The 17,805-nt window shown below is 41.2% G+C and overlaps 1 protein-coding gene across 2 annotated transcripts; it reads right to left on the reverse strand.

Moving 5' to 3' along the window:
* Positions 1–5,127: 5,127 nt before the first annotated feature.
* LOC119652713 (protein cereblon) lies at positions 5,128–17,741 on the reverse strand. 2 transcript variants are annotated; one of them, XM_038056999.1, is made up of 8 exons: positions 17,560–17,741; positions 11,334–11,916; positions 11,248–11,277; positions 10,818–11,184; positions 10,649–10,751; positions 5,579–5,675; positions 5,383–5,522; positions 5,128–5,320 (listed from the first exon to the last, which is right to left on the reverse strand). In XM_038056999.1, exons 1-8 carry the CDS (start codon positions 17,576–17,578, stop codon positions 5,265–5,267), a joined length of 1,395 nt encoding a protein of 464 aa, XP_037912927.1. In that variant the 5' UTR covers positions 17,579–17,741; the 3' UTR covers positions 5,128–5,264. The 2 variants fall into 2 exon arrangements, with proteins under 2 accessions (XP_037912927.1, XP_037912926.1); XM_038056998.1 differs by having other exon boundaries at positions 5,128–5,522.
* Between the last annotated feature and the right edge of the window lie 64 nt (positions 17,742–17,805).

Genomic DNA, 17,805 nt, shown 5'->3' on the forward strand with positions numbered 1-17,805 from the left:
TACTGCAAAATAATTTTGAACTGGAAATATTCTCCTGAAAATAAAGAATTTTCATATAATCATAAATTGAATACTTTTTTGAATGTCATTGGGGACAGAGACATTGTGGTTGTCTGAACTTCCTAAAAAGATTATACTTCTTTCCTTGTGTCTTGCCTTCGTTGTTACTTGTCATTCTTTCTAAAAGCCACATTTATTTCTTATTTTTTACCATAGATATTTTCGCTATCAGCTTTCAGGGCTCATTCTCATCCATACGGATAAGAAGGCGCACCCCCTGCAGCCTATTAAGATTTTATTCATAATTTTTGTTATGAAGCCACAGAATCGTCCATTTTCCTAGGGCGACCCAAAAATTCTTTGGAGGATTCTCCTCTTGCGCGGCTAAGAAATCGCAATTTTCTTTGCTAATATTTGAAGTCTCCGACGGATGCGTGAGGATTGATTAGATCATTGTCTTGTACGATAGACTTTGACACCAGGATCCTTATGAGGTAGCGAAAATACAGATAATTAAAGAGCTCGAAATTAGTGACATCAATTCGTCTGCTTTCAAAGTGGTGCATCAACAATCTCCAAAGTCGTCTTCAAGGATGTTCGCTTCAGGCAAACTTATCCATCTGTGGATTGATGAAGGCTATGTCAAACGACTATACCAGATACTTCATAGCGTTCACTGAAGATTCTACCCGTTGAAGTGAAGTTCGCTTTCAATGACCGAAGAACGAAGTATTCGACAAAAAAAAAGAATTTCAAAATATGATCAAGGTGTACCACAGCAGAAAGGTAAAATTCTTGGTGCTCAGAGCGGCGGTGGCGGCGAGGAAGATGGGGCCGCAACCCTATCGGCCAAACCAAAACCAAGTGGCCGAGGAGAACCTCCATAGTGGTGGCACCGGGAAACGCTGTAATCACTTTGGTTTGCCGGCGAATGCTCCAAAGGCCTAATCAGGGCGATCAAATCCGAGTCTGTACGGGGACTCATCTGAAGTGGCAAATTGGTCACGAAACCTTACCAGGGGTATACTGGTACCATGGGGACCGGGAAAGCCCCTGGACTCACGTACTTCGGGTGAACTCCTGTTGTATGTGAGGACAGCTCGGTTATTTGCGGTGTCCCCTAGTGGGAGTTTCATGGTGGTTGTGTTATGCTCCAGCGAGAAGAGACCTCCGTGTCTGAAGAGGACCGTAGGATTAAGTCTCACGACAGATGCCTACGTAAAACACCATGGGCTTCACTTCCTTACCCAACTTCTAAGCTGGCATGGAGGTTTTCAGTCTTAGCTGCACAGGATTGGGAAGGCACGATCTCCTAATTGAGATTCTGTGTTTTTAACATTTCAGTCATTTTCGTTTATATCGATTTCCGGGTCTTCCACGCTTAAAAATTTCTGCCTATTGCGGAAAAGATTAAAATTTTAGACGATGATTGCCCGGTTTTTCGGGATAAACGAATCCATGGTGAGATCGATTAAAATGAAGAAGAATTTGGTAAGAGCAAGTACCGCGAGCGTATGTTGTCGGGCGGCTTCGAAAGTAATTTGTTCGCGATCTTGACCTGAACAAAGCTCTAAGTTTGTGGATCGAAGACCTTTCCAAAAAAGTGATTCCTACAGGACCTTTGGTTCGGTCCAAAGCAAATAGAGTTTTCGATCACTTCCCTTCTCTGGAGCCAATTATTGACGAACCTGTGAGTAACAAGGCTTTTTTTGCCAGTAAAGGTTGGTTCTAGAAATTTTAAAAGCGATTCAAGCTGCGCAACATAAAACTTGTCGGCGAAGCTGCTGCCAGATTTCCCGAAGAACTTGAAAATTTGATAAGAGAGAAGGGATATTTATCAGATCAGATTTTCAATCCTGATGAGACAGGACTGTTTTGGAAAAAGATGGCCAAAAGGACATTCATTTCAAAAGCTGAGGATTGAAAGCTAGGATTGAAAGCCTCTAAGGAACGGCTAATCATTCTTCTGTGTAGCAACGCATCTGGTGATTTTATGCTTTTCCCGATGGTGGTAAACAAATTTTCAAATTTACGAGCGCTGAAAGATAAAGACGAACCTAATTTGGCAGTGTTTTGGAAGACAAATAAAAAGGCATAGATTACAGCGAATTTATTCAGTAAATGGTTTTTAGAATGGTTCATTCCTAGTGTAAAATGCTATCTTGAAAAGATGCTACTGGCCATCCGATCTGATTAAAAGCTTTATACCTGTACATATATGTGAATGAGTCCCTGATTCAAACGTAGAGGTCATATTTTTGCCTCGAATTACGACGTCCGTCAGTCAACTTCCCGACCAAGTTCCGATTGCGACTTAAGTTAAGGTTTATTACACCCGAAAATCTTTCCAAAGAGTCATCGACGCAATTGATAAAAATCTCATTAAACGTCGAGTCGGCTAAAGAATTGCTCAATTGATCCTGACCTATTTAGTTACCTTACGTACAATTATGATTAATGAGGTCGTAAAGCATCTTATTCCAGCTGATTGTTACGTTTTTGATCTCTTCGGACGAGTTTCGCCGGCACTTTCCCCTTAACTGATTAATTTTGCTTGTTCACTCCTGGGTGAAGTATAGGGCATCCACACAGTCAGACTGTGCTTCAGTTTCATTATCATCACAACTAACGTTGTCCAAGTAATAAACTCACAGCACTCACTCAACTGAATGCCTATTCGATTCTGGTATTCAATGGTGGATTCAGGTTTCGTTCATTATTATATATTGGCGGAAAAGTCCATTTTATCAATCAATCAATATCATACAAAAATGACAAAAGTCGCAATTAAAAATTGTTTATTCGATTAACGAACAAATTTTCTTTTGAAAGATTGAAATTTGTGATTTGGAAATATACTCTGTCAAAATATTCTGCACTTTTCCCCGGAGATAATTGATTTCATAAGGATTTTAGGAATTAAAACTCAACACCGTCTGCATCGCTAGTCGTATTTTTTTATTCAGCAAATATCAATAGTTCTAGGTCAACTTGTTCCCTTCTTCAGTGACGGATGTATACCGCGGACAGGCATTGATTATACATAAGGATGTCCTGCGTAGATGGAGAGCCTTTTTACCAGATTTAAGTTCGGCCTCCGTGTTAGGCACTTTATGACTTCAAATTTTTGGTTGCTGATCCATTCTTTATGATTTTCGCCGTATGCTTAGGGTCATTATCATGTTGAAATATGATTCGTGACGATACTCCCCCATTTTCACAACTAGACCTGGATGATTATCAACAAAAAGGCGCAAATAATACTAATTACGAATTATCCCATTGATTTTAATAAGTAGTTCTAGTCCATGCTCTCGAACGCGACCGAAAGCTCCACAATTTTTCTTGCTAAGAACCCAAGTCTCCGAGAAATACATGAGGACTGGTAAGATCATTGTCTTGTACAGTAAGAGCTTTGATCCTATGGTGAGACGTTTCGAGCAAAACAATTTAAGTTGAAACAGAGAGAGAGAGAGAGAGATCTCGCGCCTATCGCCGCCTGCTCCCTCTGGATGAAAGTAGACTGTACATGGGTTGTTCTTCCCATAATGTTAATATCGTTAGTGTAGGCCAGCCATTGGGTGCACTTGAAGAGAATGGTGCCTCTTGTATTGACATTTGCATCGCGAAAAACTTTCTCCGGGGCCAGGTTAAAGAGGACGCATGAATGACCTCGAGAGTGATGCTGCTGCTTTTATCTGGCCTCGAACGTTGGCCAGGGTCAGCCTAGTCAGACATATTAATTTCGTCGGGATACCGAATTCTCCCATGGCCTGACTGACTGTGAAAAATCCACTTAAATTCGCGAAACCAACTCAATCCTTGATTTAGACAGGAAAGACTTTGGATAACACTTTTCAAGCCATTGCATCGCTTAAAAGGTATTTTTCCTATCAAGTACCAATCGTAAATCAAAACACGAAATTGTCGCAAATCTGTTTGTATACTAATAAGCGTAGCGTCACAAAGACGATTCCCAGTCAAGCACTAGGGAATGGAATGACGTGAAATTTTGCCGGGAATCATTTGAAGGTTAACACCTTTCGGAAAGAGATGCTTCATACTATAGTAGCGTCATGTATGTGTCAGCTCACGAGCTTATTAACCGTCCTACTATAACTTTGTGATGATAGTGGGATTCTCACCAAACTATTCAGAATGGTGCTTTATAGTAAAAATTAAGCAGGGTTCGTGGTAAATTTACAAAATATGATGATATACTATTCTTTTTTTCTTTAGCCTTTATCCTGATCACAAGCGCAGTCGGGGATTGGTTGCGCCATTTGCCTGATCTGGATGCAGTCGCGAGGCTCTGAAATTCCCAACCAGCGTACCAGGCCACCGATGTTAAAGCTCGCCTTTTATTCATTTATGTGAGCTTATCATTGCTCATTGTCTTTTATAGTCGACCAACACTCAGAAACATAGAGAGCGACCGGTCCGGCGACCCTGCCGTAATTTTTTGATTTGGGACGTTCGTTGAAACGTCGTTAACAAAGAACACCAACTGTGGAGCGTAACTTCATCCAGGGTGTGCTAATGCGTGAAGCAATTTCATAACGCAGTTCTCCATTGGCTGATAGCATTGAGCCGAGATATTTAAATCATTCAGTTCTGAGCAGGTCACTGCTATTGACAGTGATGGTGCCTATTTCACGGTGATCGGTCAACAAAATTCTCTTTTATTCAGATTGAATCTGAGACTGTGTTGCATGGGGCGATCATTCCATTTTTGGACGCTAGGAAAACCTCATCTGCATAAAACTGTGTATAAGGCGCTGAACGTTGAATATCCCGTGTGACAGTGTCCATAACAAGAACAAAGAGGAGTGGCGCTGACAGGTGGAATTGCTCCAAATTTCAGCAATGCTTGTAAAAGTGAACAATGAACAAACTCTTCCGTTGAAATCCCTCAAAATATTTTCGCCATCTATCCGTCGCGGCTCGTCGATCAGATAAGCAAAGTAACGTTCTTGCAATTAATGCAACAGAAGTTTTCGATATCCTGTAGTTTCACTTAAATATTAACTTTCACTTCAAAAAAATTACTATAATAATCCCGACAAGTTTATATTTCCCATTTGAAATTCAATTAAAGGGATAACCATTTGATAATAAACAAAACTGTCTTATATCATAGCTTTTTTACTTTTCAATTGATAAATAATCAATACAAGATATAAAGTTAGAACATAATTTCCTTCTTTACATTTTCTTAAAATAATAACATTAATATCCGCTAAACATATTCCTTTTTTTAGTATTTATAAAAATAATTGCCTTAGTCTTGACTGGGCATTTGATCGATTGACTCTTCCACCAAATGAAAAAAATCATCACTATCACTCTCATGATCATCATCATCATTATTTAATGACTCACCATCTGATGGTAGATCAACGATAACATTCACACTCGACAAAGCATAGAAATTCTTCGGTACCAAATTCGGTTTCACGGCACTGAATTGCCAGCCAACATGTATCTGGCACATTCGACATAGAAGTATTTCCCAAGAGTATCTAAATTGTTTAAGTTTTATGAAAACAATGAAATTTCGAATATCAAGCTAACTTACCCTGGGAACCATGAAAATTCAGTTGAGGGTTCACCTGAGTGATAGACTGCATCAGGCTTGATTGAATATACGGTGTTCGTTTCATGAATGAATCCAGCTGAAAAGATGTATTGTTTGTAGTTTCAATGATAATTCATTTTCCTAAGAAAACAATAATTTGAAATGTAAGTTCAGCAAGAGCATTTGAATAAATTTATCTTCATGAAAGGCTTTTTTCTGATTGTTTTCCCTAACCTATTTGGCGAACATATATATATTTACAATGAAGTTTCTTAGACGATGCAAAAGTTTTATTCTGATAAGTTCGCTTTTTGCTTTAACAACTTTGCATTATACTTTCCCTGAAGCAATCCATTAACCAAATATTCTGAATGGGAATCGGACTCAAGTTGCCCCAAGCATTCCCACGGAAGAATAAAAGTATAAAAAATGTCGATGGACCTTTGTGCTGATGCCGGATTTTACCTAATGCGAGCACTAAGTGTCAAGTATTTAGGCTCGGACGATTCTACCTACTTAAAAGATAAAGGGGCACTGGTGGTGGTGGCCGGTGGTAGGTTAATAGGAGAACCCGTCGAGAACTCCCCGCAACATCTACATAATTTGAACCAGACTGTGTTGTCCCAGGACCCGGAAGGGTACAATATCTGTATCTGACAATATTATGGGAACCAGAACCACCTTTTCGAGACGCCAAATTTCTTTGATTTTTCGAGCCAGTGGCTCATAGTTCACCTTCTTCTCCCGTCTTGTCAACTAGCAGCACGTCAGGCTTGTTGTGTGCTGTATGGCGTTCAGTTAGAGGTTGTCGGTCCCAATACAAACTGTAAGCAGAACTATCGAGTACTGCCTGAGGCTCATGTCGGTAAATCAGGCGTGTTCCAGTGATCAGCCCATGCTTGTATGCAAGGTTTTGATGAATCACCTTACATACAGCATTATGGCCGCAACACAATTCCGTTGCGTCTTGAACCCGGATGAGAGAAGCTGCGGCCGGCACACATGAAGATTCAAGGTCGGCAAGGTTCGATCTGATGACAGATTGTAGCCGTTTGCAGTATGGCGGCGCTTATCGTTTTCGGCTGTTACATTTGAATGGGATTAATTAGCATGAATTCGTTTAGAAAACTATCGAAGGCACTAATTTAATTGTAAGTGCCAATTAGGAATGTCACTAGCATTATTTCCGAAGCTTCCTTTCATAAAAATAGAATTTAAGCCGGAGATAAGTATATTATTATTTTCCGCGCACAAATTCGCGACATTGCAAATTATCTTCACGTTTATGCAATTACCGAATGGACCTTTGCTACTAGTTTCTCTGCGCCGCTCGCTTTCGAAGCACCGCGAACAGTACCCGTCAACATAATTATGTTGAATTGTCGAACTGCCCACGTTTCAAGAACTTGTAAAACAAATTACAAATAAATATCTAAGCTGAATTGAAGATCCCGATTGCTTTTAATATTCTTCACTTATGTGAATATTACTTGCAATGCCGCGAATTTGTGCGCGGAAAATCGACCTGCATGCGTTTTTTATGTGAATTAAATCATGCAATTGATGCCGCCAAGAAAGCACTTACCTCCGGAAGATTCGGAAATAATGTTAGTGACATTCCTGATTGGCACTTGGAATTCAATTAGTGCCTAAGAGATTTTCCTAAACGAATTCATGCTAATTGATCCCATTCAAATGTAACAGCCGAAAACGAAAAGTGCCGCCATATTCCAAATGAGACAACAAACTCTCTCTCACGCATGCAAGAGTTCGCTTTTCCGAACTTTTCTGGAAGCCGCATTGCGTACCTGACTTATTGTATATTGGCTCATAAAAGTCCGTGTAATGAATTTCATTTGACGGCTCTCTTACTGCGGACGGATGCAGTCATTCTGTTGTTGTGTTTAGGCCACCGGTGCCATTACATTGCAGCTAGAAGTGAGATGGTCCAACGTCTTTAACGCGAGACCAGACATTCTGCACTGGTCGGTCTCCACCCGCTCTTTCAGAAAGATCTTTTTATAAGCTCGGGTGGCGACCACGCGATCTTGAATGGCACACATAAATCCCTCCGCCTCAGCAATGAGCTCTCCAGTACACAGCCATCATCTGTTTGACAAATGGCTGCCAAAGGCAATTTACGTGTTTACTGTGCATTGCCTTCGGCTTCGGTCCACGTTTGATTTGCCTTCATCTCACTCAGAAGATTGAAAGATCGATCCAAAAAGTTAAGTGGAGTCAGACCACAGTTTGCCGCACAAACAGCGGCATGGAGGGCACTCGCCTGTTCTTTGCTATAAAAATAAGCATGTACTATTATTATTATGCACGTGCATGTGCCGGGCATTGTGTAGCCGCCTCGCGTTGTACTTGTAGAAAGCACATAATGCACTCAAAACTTTCAAATCTGACTCTGCAGTGGAACGATTTGCCAGCTTGAATACCAAGCAGATGCGTGGACGGCTGTTTTTCGGATAGCAGCGCTCATTCATAACTATGTAAATGTAGCTCCCTAGTCCTTCTTTGGCAGCTCCTGGGTTTCATGACAACAATTTCCGTCGTTTTTCAGTAGATAGCATGCTAGAAGTGGAAAGCGCAGTCTCATTGAAAAATGGAGGGGGAAAAACAATGACAGCAAAGAGACTATGTGCCCTATACTCCACTAAGAAGTGGATAGGAAACATTTTGTATCTCCAATTTGCACAGTTTTGGAAAATATAATTTCAACTAACAACCAAACTAGTTTCTCTGCTCGTTGCAACTGATCCCCTAAATTTGCGTTTATTAAAAGGTTATCTAGCCAACAAGTCAATTGCTGCGCACACCACAAACGGCACTGATCATAATTCTAGTTACAGCGATTTCATATGATTGCACGATTATGATTACAGTGGTTACCATTACAGGATAATGTGATGACAATCGTAATCATGGCCTGCAACTATCATTATCATCGTGTAATCACGAAATCAAGTCCACTTCCGGATTATAATCTTAATTATAATCATAATCGTGGTTACGATTGTAGTGAACGGTGAACAAAATCCACAAAGGGGTACTGGATAATCGTCGGTTGAAAGTGCGCGAGTTAGCAGACATAGTAGGCATTTCAAAAAGCGCAGTACATTGCATAATTGAAAATTTGAACATGAGAAAGTTGTGCGCAAGATGGATGCCGCGTTTGCTCACGCTCGAGCAAAAACAGTGCTGTGAAGATGTTTCAGTTGAGTGTTTAGCGAAGTTTCACAGGAACAAAGCAGAATTTTTGCGCCGTAAAAGGCGAGATATAGAAATTAGTGCGCCAGCAATCTGCACATTTCGAAACTTTACTGCTACCGAAACTGGCAGACTCGGGTCTGATCGCCTTCTGAGAGTATCTGCGGATGGCACTTCTAATATAGTGGAGAAGAAGAGGAGAGGCTTTCTAGGTGGCTATGACAACACCTTGTTCGGACATGTGATGGGGAAACGCGATGTTGCTAACCGTAACGATAATGGTGAAAAGTTTGCGGATTTCTGTAGCTCCCACCGGCACGTCATTGATAGGACATTGTTCGAGCACAAAGCCAGGACGGCAGATACCTTGAGTGAAATGCCTGAGAATGTCGATGAGCATTGGACTGCCATCAAAAACTTGTTCTCGGGTGCTACGCAGGTAATCGGCTATGTCCCGAAGGGACGTCACAACCTTTGGCTGATTACGGAATCGTGGAAGCGGATTGATAAACGGAAGACAGCGAAGAGGAGAAGGGCGTTATTGACGGCTGTGAGTGACGGTCAGCGCGATGCGCTTGAGCCCGGATATCGTGCGAAATCGTGGAAAGTTTGATAGTGTGCGCCAGACAAAAGAGAATTTGATTGATCAAGAAAACGGAAGATGCAGAATGCAATTTCAGAAGTGAAACTGCATCACGAACGAACTTGTATGTGGTCATAAATCTTTAAATGGTCCAGTGAGGCACGTTACCGGTTGACTCATCATCTACGATGACGAGCAACTGAAGAGGTGGTAGGAGCACTTCACTACGGTTCTTAACTGTTTCCGATGAAGATCCACCTCTTTTGGATAAAATGGGTAGTCACCGTAACGTGTTGAAGCAGAAAAGAACATTATCTCGACCATCAATGCACTCAAACGGAGTTAAGCCACTGAGGTTGACGGTTTCACAGAGAACTAATTATCGCTACACCTGCATTTTTTGCGATTTTGCTACTTCCACTCGTATGAAAAGACTGCGAATCCGATCTTTCCCAGAGAATAGAAGGAAGGGATCGACGCTAGATTTCAAAGAAGGGCATCTGTTTTGAGTGGAGGAGGGGTATTTGCGTGCTCCTTGCACACTTGTATAGGCCACATGTTATACTGGCTGCGTTATGCAGTAGAACCTACTCTCCCAAGATGGCCGACGGGGGTCGAGCGGGTCGTCCCCAGACCATTTGAACGTAAGAGTTCACCAAACGCACTAATAGCGGTAGCAGCTATAAGGTTGAGCAGGTGGGACCAATTTTCCATCTTTCTAGTGTAGTTTGTAAAGTTTACATCCAGAATTTCATCGAGTTTGCTTTTGCTGGATCAAACGATAATTTTTGTTTGAAATTTCTATAGCCAACTATTATATAATCTCAAAATCAATGAAAAAAGCTGTTATTTTATAAGGATTAGATGGACGCTGAAAGTCTAATTATGAAATCTCAAGAATTGATTTAGAGAATCTAAGATCGGTAAGATATGAGAAAATCTTAGCATCTGAACCTACTAAAGAAATATCAGAAAAAAGTAGTAAATATTTTAATTTTGTTAATCCAAAAGTAAAAATCCTTAGGTTCCTTGGAGTCGGTGAATGTATTTATTTTCCCGAATACGTATTTCGGCAACCACCGCTGCCTCCTTCAGCGGTTTGGAATCTAAGGAATTTAAGGATTTTGATTTTTAGATTATAATTTTAGTCGGTGCAAACACGTAACACGTAAGTGTGGTTGATTTTAACATGTTGAATAAAAAGAAACCTTTTAAACGTTTAGAAAATGATAAATGCAGGATCAAATTGATAATACTAGAGTTGAACTTACAAGGATTGCAGTAATTTGTCTGTACGCCATGTTTCGACATAGCAAACAGTGAACTGCAGTCTGCTATTTGATTTTTACAACGACTACAACAGAAGAAGCGTCTCTGAAAAAAAATAGTTTATTTTTCCAGCAGCGTATTAAAATTTTGTTGAGATGCATTAATACATACCTGATCCAACGATTTCTCAATAATTTGCATGCGCATATTCACAGAGTTCGTAATGAATACCTTGATCCTTTCAGCTTGATCAAATATTAAGTTTCGACATAGCCAAAAGGACATAAAAGTCAAATCAGTCGGCATCGATTCAATCTTATATGAGGTAATGAATTTTTTCGCTCGTTCAATGATTGTATCCAATTTATGCTGATTGAATACGTATTGTGGCCAGATAGTGGTAGCAGCTTGTAGCTGCCTTAGTTTATTGCTCAAGGCATCAATATCTCGGAACCGTGACAAACTTCCTAAATTTAAGGAATAAAGCGGGTCGGGGAGGATAATTTCTGGCAGTATAAGAACTTTTGCATAGACTTTCCTTAAAAAAAATAATGTAAATGAAAATTCGATTTAGATCAGATCAATTGTCAATAGCGGTTACCTTGGTAGTGGCTCCAGGAGTCTAGAGAAGCTGTGAATATAAATTAATGAGTATTTCTATTTAAGAAACGTAGATTATTTTATTACTTTTTATTGTACTCCTTGGAAATAACAAATCTCTGATGCACCCTGCACTTTATTATCATATTATCCTGTTCATCGTTTCGCTTCTCATAAATCTGGCAAGTCACTCCATACAAATTCGGCTTTGTCACTTCCAACATACTCGGGAATATCACACCAAACAGCATAGCCTCATCACCGAACAATGTAGGATCAAATAGGTAATCGGGTATGATCATAGGCAAAGTTTCCCCCGGAAAAACCATTGAATGATGTACGAATATAAGCATATTATAGATTTTGCCTGCATCTAAGTACCCCACTCCCGACACTTGTGTCATATTACCTAGATATGAATGTTCGGTAGGAAGTTCGGTATCGAAGTTGATTGGAACGCTTGGCGCTCCAACAGCACGTGCATCGCTGCTACTTGCGTCCTGTTCGGAGGATTGATGTGCATTATGTCGGGAAGCATTACGCGAGGAATGCGAATGGGGCCGTAATAATCCGAATAACTGACGAATAGTGTTTGGTCGTACAGCGAAGACTCGCACGGATTCATCATCTGCATCACTGCTTTCCTCTACAATGTCCATACGCTCATCACCTAAAACAATATTGAAATGCATTCATGATTGACGATGATATTATAACCGGATAACGAACACCTTGTTATCATGCCGTTTCTTCGGCAGAAATAACTAAATACGAGTAATTAAAGTAATAGAAAAGTGAATGGTGAGCTGATAGATATAGTGTTAAAATGGAACTCCTCTTGAAATCATTTCCAACAAGTTTTGGACAGAAAGCTGTCGGCTTGTTGACACTTATATAATTTTACAATTATATACACCATTCATTTTTGGGGCAAGATTCGTCAGTTGTGATAAAAGTACCTGTCGGATAAATCTTTTGCTTTTCTGATTTTCTTATTATAAAGTGGGGGAGCCTTCACAACGTTGGTACTAACGCCATCAAGGAAACCTTGACCAGTATTGGATCGAAGAGATATCTTACGCGTTGGATATTATCCAGGATAATCCAGTCGAATCTGGGAGGTAGCCACTTCACCAGAGCTGTGAACACAGTATTATTCACCGACGGATTAAGGATCGTCTGTGGAGTCGGTGCGATAGTTTTCTCGGATACATAGAGTGTATGTGTGCTACAGTCTCCTAGGTTTCGACAGTGTATTCCAAGCGGCGGTATTGGCGATACTGGAAGCCTTCCGATGGTTGGGGCATGATACAAGCCTAAGCGTAACATAGCCATTCTGACCTATAGCCAAGCGGCCATTAAGGCCTTGTACTCAGCGGCGACATTCTCCAGGCCGGTGGGAGACGATACGCTCAAAGTCGCCCTCCAATGGATTCCCGATCATGAGAGCATAGAGGGAAATGAGCGGTGGATACAGTGTATGTCCCGTTCGCGGCTATCAAGGGCGGAATCTACTCGGACTGCTTAACAGCCACGGACCTCAGATGGCGAAGGCCCGCCTACAACAAAATCCATTCGCGGCCTATGGGGGAATATGCCGCCAGACTCGGCATACACTACAATTTGCATTGCCGAAGCTACAGAGAAAAGGGGGAACCTTCAGGTATTTCCTTCGCGATTACCCAGGTCCAGCTAGAACCAGGCTACTGACACTAGGTAAACCATTCTTTGAGGACCTCAGAGAGATCTCTAACTGCATGATGGGAGAACTGCTTCCCTTCTTGAATGCTACGGGCTGGCTCTGATTATCTGAGCCGGCTGGACTCTGCCTCCTTGCTCTTATAACAAGAGTCATGGTCTGGCATCAAAACGGCGCATAATGGCGCTAATTGGGCTCCTCGGAGCGACCACTGATGGCTACCCTACCTGCATTATTTTAAAAGATTGTATGTAACTTGCATATCCACCTATCCTCGGAAATACACTTCCAATAATTCGAGTGATAGAGTTAATCATTTCACTAAAGCCTTATATCTCGTCGAGACCTGCATCAATTGTTTTAATATGGGATGTTCAATGGTTTTGTAGGTCAAAGGAAACTGTCTAATGGATTCAGATTTAGAAATGGGAATATGCATGTCGCCTTTATTTTCTTGTGGCTAGCTAGTAAGATTGGGGTAGTCGCGAAACAAATGCAAGAAGCCGCTTATTCTTCGAAGTATTTTCACGTCTGAATGTCGTTCTGGCAAATACTGGCGGCGTCAATACTTTTCGGTGATAGACCTTACGTTTGTTAGCGAAACATTATCTAAGGATCTTCAATGGCAGATGAGCGAGGATTATACGCACAGTGACCATCAAGCTGCCATCTTTCAGATTGAGAGGAGCAAAACGAATCAAGAAAACTGCAGTGGCGGTCTTGTTAGCACTGATGAAGGGAACAAGTGGTTCCCGAAATATCCTTATTTGCAAAATATAAATCAACACTTGCGAATAGGAAAAACAAGTTTTTATTATTTCAGAAGCCAAATAAACCTTTGGGTTATCCTTCGTCTTATAGGCCTCTATGCCTGCTAAACGGCATCGGCAAACTTTTCGAACGGATCATCTTCAATTGGCTTGTGATAATTACAGAAAAGGAGGATGGTCTCTCAGACAGATAGTTCAGATTCCGAATGGGAAGATCCACTGTCAATGCGATCGGCACCGGAAATTGCGGAGAAAACAATGGAGAACAATAAATCTTGGGCGGTAGTTACCCTCGACGTGAAGAATGCCTTCAATAACGCAAAATAATTGCGGCTTTAGCCAAATTGGGCGCTGCTAAATACCCGGTGCACATAGTCATGAAATTTCTCCGGGAAAGGATACTGCGTTACGATTCGGACGATGGACCTAAGACGTATAGAACAACCTGCGAGGTTCCACAAGGATCACTACTCGGTCCTCTCCTGTGGATGTATGATGGAATTTTTAAAGTTGCAACTGCCCAAAGAAGTGACAATCATTGGCTTCGCAGACGACATCAGAGTGACTATCGTGGCACAAGATATTGATGAGATCGAGGTACTCGCAAACGAGGCTACTTTTGAAATCAGGTCTGGGCTCGTCTGACGCTCGCAGAGCATCAAACCGAAGCAGTGTTGATCACCAAGCGAAAGAAGCAAACGTCAATAAAGGCCACGATTGGAGAATACATCATACAGTCGCAGCCAACGCTTAAATACCTAGGAGTCATGGTTGACCAAAGACTGAAATTCAAGCCCCATTTTGAAAATTTAGCAACCAAAGCTTCCGGGGTGGCTACATTGTTGGCAAAAACGTTACCAAATATAGGTGGCCCTAGGCTAAGCCATCGGCTCCTTATCTCGAGAGTTGTCAGCTGCATCTCGCTTTATGCAGCTCCAGCCTGGGCATCGTCTTTGAAGTTGGAAGCGAATAGAAGGAAAATCGCAGTTCCATACCGATTGAGTGCATTGCGAACTTCGTGCGCTTACCATACAATATAAACCGAAGCAGCCTGTGTGATAGCAGGCATGGTCGCCATCGACATCTTTGTGAACGAGGATTATTCCAGATGTCTCAAAATGGATCAAACGAAGGCACGGTGAGGGTACCGTACAAATCTTTATCGCTTCGGGCGTGACGACTCCCCGTATTGCCCGACATACGTGATGATTCCGGAGAATGCGATGCATGTTGTTTTTAAATCCCCCAGGTTCGCCGCAAATTGACGCCGAGGCGCGGTTGACACCCGAGAATATCGTGGACCACATACTAGCCTCTGAAACATCTTGGAGGACGATGGAAAAATTAACGAAGGCGATCCACAATCTGCTGAGGAAGGAGCAGCTTGGGAGGAAAGTTATAAATAACGATACAAGGCGCAGTTCGTAACTGATCTTGCCCCGCGACATAATACTGACATGGCAGTTCCGCGAGGTGCGCGAAGGACAAGGAAGTGGTTTTAGTGAGTAAAAGTCTCACATAACGTATGGCTGGAGCCAGCGGTAAGTTTTAAACCTTTCTAACCTTCCAACACATAAGAAAAAGAAAGACAAACGGACGGACAGACAGACAGACATAAAACCGATTTTAATGCAAAACAAAATCTTAAAAAGGATTGTTAAACTTACTGTAGAAGCAAATAATAACTTTAAAAAATCATGTAACCTAGAAATTGTTAGGAATACTTTAAGAAAAAATGGGTACCATGGTCGAACTGCTAGAAGGAAACCTTAAATAAACAAAGCAAACAGAATCAAAAAGTAAATTTCGCTAAGAAGTATATAAACTAGCCATGGGAGTTTTCGAATTATGTATGTTTTACGATGGGAGTGAATACAATATTTTTGGCTCAGATGGAAAGAAATTCTTAAAAATAGTGGCAACAAACTCAAAATCCTAGAGGATTTTAAATTGTGTGCCGATAAGGATCCTAAGCATACGGCGCTTTGTGCGCTTCGATCCCTCACGTGTCATTTTTACAAAATCATTATTCCAACAAAAGAGAAAAATTCCCTTGAAATAGGGCTAGAAACTCTACAAGGAAAAGGAAAATTGAGGCTTAGGAACACAGGGGGAAAGACGTGAAACCTAAAAATAGAAAGGTGGAGCTTAGCCGGGAACAGTGATATTGATTCTCTAACCGATAATACAAAACGAAGTTGAGAGCTGGAATTGGCTATCTTCCACGCACTCAAGAAATCCGTAAATAAGAAATATTAGGTCTGAATTCAGGAAATGTTGGGCGCAATTTCCCCCGGAAGTAAGTGTTCCTAAGCTTCAATTTTCGTTTCCCACCATGGTAAAGAAGAGTTTCTTGTTCTATCCTTGTAGAATACCACAAGAGTTATTCGTTTGTTGTGTTTGTCTTTGAGACAACGTCTCGTAGGTGATTGGCTCCCAGGATCTACGGGTCTTTGCGGCTATATGTTCCGTCCTCAACGCTTCATCCTCTCTTTGTTTTCTGACTCCAAGCAAAGAAGATCGAATTCTCGCGATCCTTTTGTTTGTTTTTATTATTTAATTCTCTGCGACGGGGAGAAACTCAATTGTTGTTTCTTCGTTAACAAGCACCATGGGCGAAAGTTTCTGCGCATAGATGAAACAAATTTCTTGAGGTTGGGAAGACATTTTGGCCATCCGAAAGTTTTGCGGGAGCTGATTAAAGGAGGACAATTTAGAGAGGGAGGGGTCCACAAGTTTATTTTTTTTCTTTGATTTGGTAGTAGTTCTTTTGCTTTCTGATCGAGTTGACTGAGTAGTAAGTTTTTTTCCTTGAAGTGACTTTGTGAACTGATAAGGTTGGCTTTATATATTTTTCCGTTTATACTAACATGTCTAATTCTTAATTAAAAATGTCCGAGAACGACCGTGACCCTCTATTGAATGGAGACGAGCGAGGAGCAGGGGCCTGAGCACGAACTCAAATCAGGGGGGCGAGCGAAGAAGCTTTGAACTTCGGACACCTTCGAAGACTCCCTTATCCGGCGACAGACGACACTCAACAGGGAATTTCTAGTACTTCTTCTTTTGTTGGAAAACGACTGCACACTATTTACCAGAGAAGCAGCGGACTGGTACTGGGAGTATCGGCGAGGTAATCCACACTCGTTGAATTTGTAAAAATTACACGTGAAGCGCCCAAAGGCCAATTTCTTCCTTTCTCCACAGAGTTCATTACACGTTGGAAGTTAAAGTTAATTAGAATGTTCTTTATAATGCCACTATTGAATAAAAGGTTTTTTAGACGTTTTTAATTACAAATAAAAATAAAGCAAATTACTTTTTTGAGTGACTGTATATACAACTGGCATTTTTAGATAATAGATCACTCGCCTATTAAAGTACAAAATACCCAATCTGACAAAAAAAAGTGAATTGTAAATAGTTTTGCCACAGGGTCTTCCTTTGCCGAATTTAAAAAGCGACGGACGTCGTAGTAGCTTATTGTTCTAACCATTCTGTTGTTTGGCTAGCATTTAATGCTCATTTTAATTATAAACACTCTCATCCATAATGGATTGAATTCCGAAAAAGGATTCCAACATTCCATCTGTCTGGCAACACTTGGGGCGTGTAATCAGAAAGAGAAAAAACACAAATAAAAACATTGCCCACACTTCACACCATTCGCCCCATTTGCGGACAAAATAAACACCCACCCCGACTGGAGGGGGTGCAAAACAGAAAAACAACTTGGACCCGAAATAGTCATCTCCCAGAGAGTGTGGGAACGAAATTCGCAATTTAAAATTCCTATTAGTTGGGAAACCGGAGACCCTTTTCATGAGCTCTGATCTCAACTCACCTCGCGAATCCTCGTCCATGGCTGCACAAGAAACAAATTCACTGCTAATGTAATTTTAACACTTTTCAAAGACTTTCCGGCTTTCTCAAGGACTGCTTACAAGGGAAAATCCTTGCCAAATGCGTCGTTTCCTTTCACACCACTCGCATCGTCTTCGAATGTCAATAGAAGAATAAGACTTTGACAGCAGTTGGTACAGGGTGATGCAAAATTCGAATGGCTTGTACTGGCTTATCATTTTCAGGT

Source organism: Hermetia illucens, chromosome 3, assembly GCF_905115235.1.
Source record: "Hermetia illucens chromosome 3, iHerIll2.2.curated.20191125, whole genome shotgun sequence".
Lineage (NCBI taxonomy): Eukaryota > Metazoa > Arthropoda > Insecta > Diptera > Stratiomyidae > Hermetia > Hermetia illucens.

What these genes read in the sequence shown, in the direction of transcription:
- LOC119652713 (XM_038056998.1), bottom strand. An exon ending in TTGAGAAATCGTTGGATCAG is followed by an intron (nt 10,752 to 10,817) that starts GTATGTATTAAT and finishes ATTTTTTTTCAG; the next exon opens with AGACGCTTCTTCTGTTGTAG. An exon ending in GAATTTTCATGGTTCCCAGG is followed by an intron (nt 5,523 to 5,578) that starts GTAAGTTAGCTT and finishes TAAACAATTTAG; the next exon opens with ATACTCTTGGGAAATACTTC.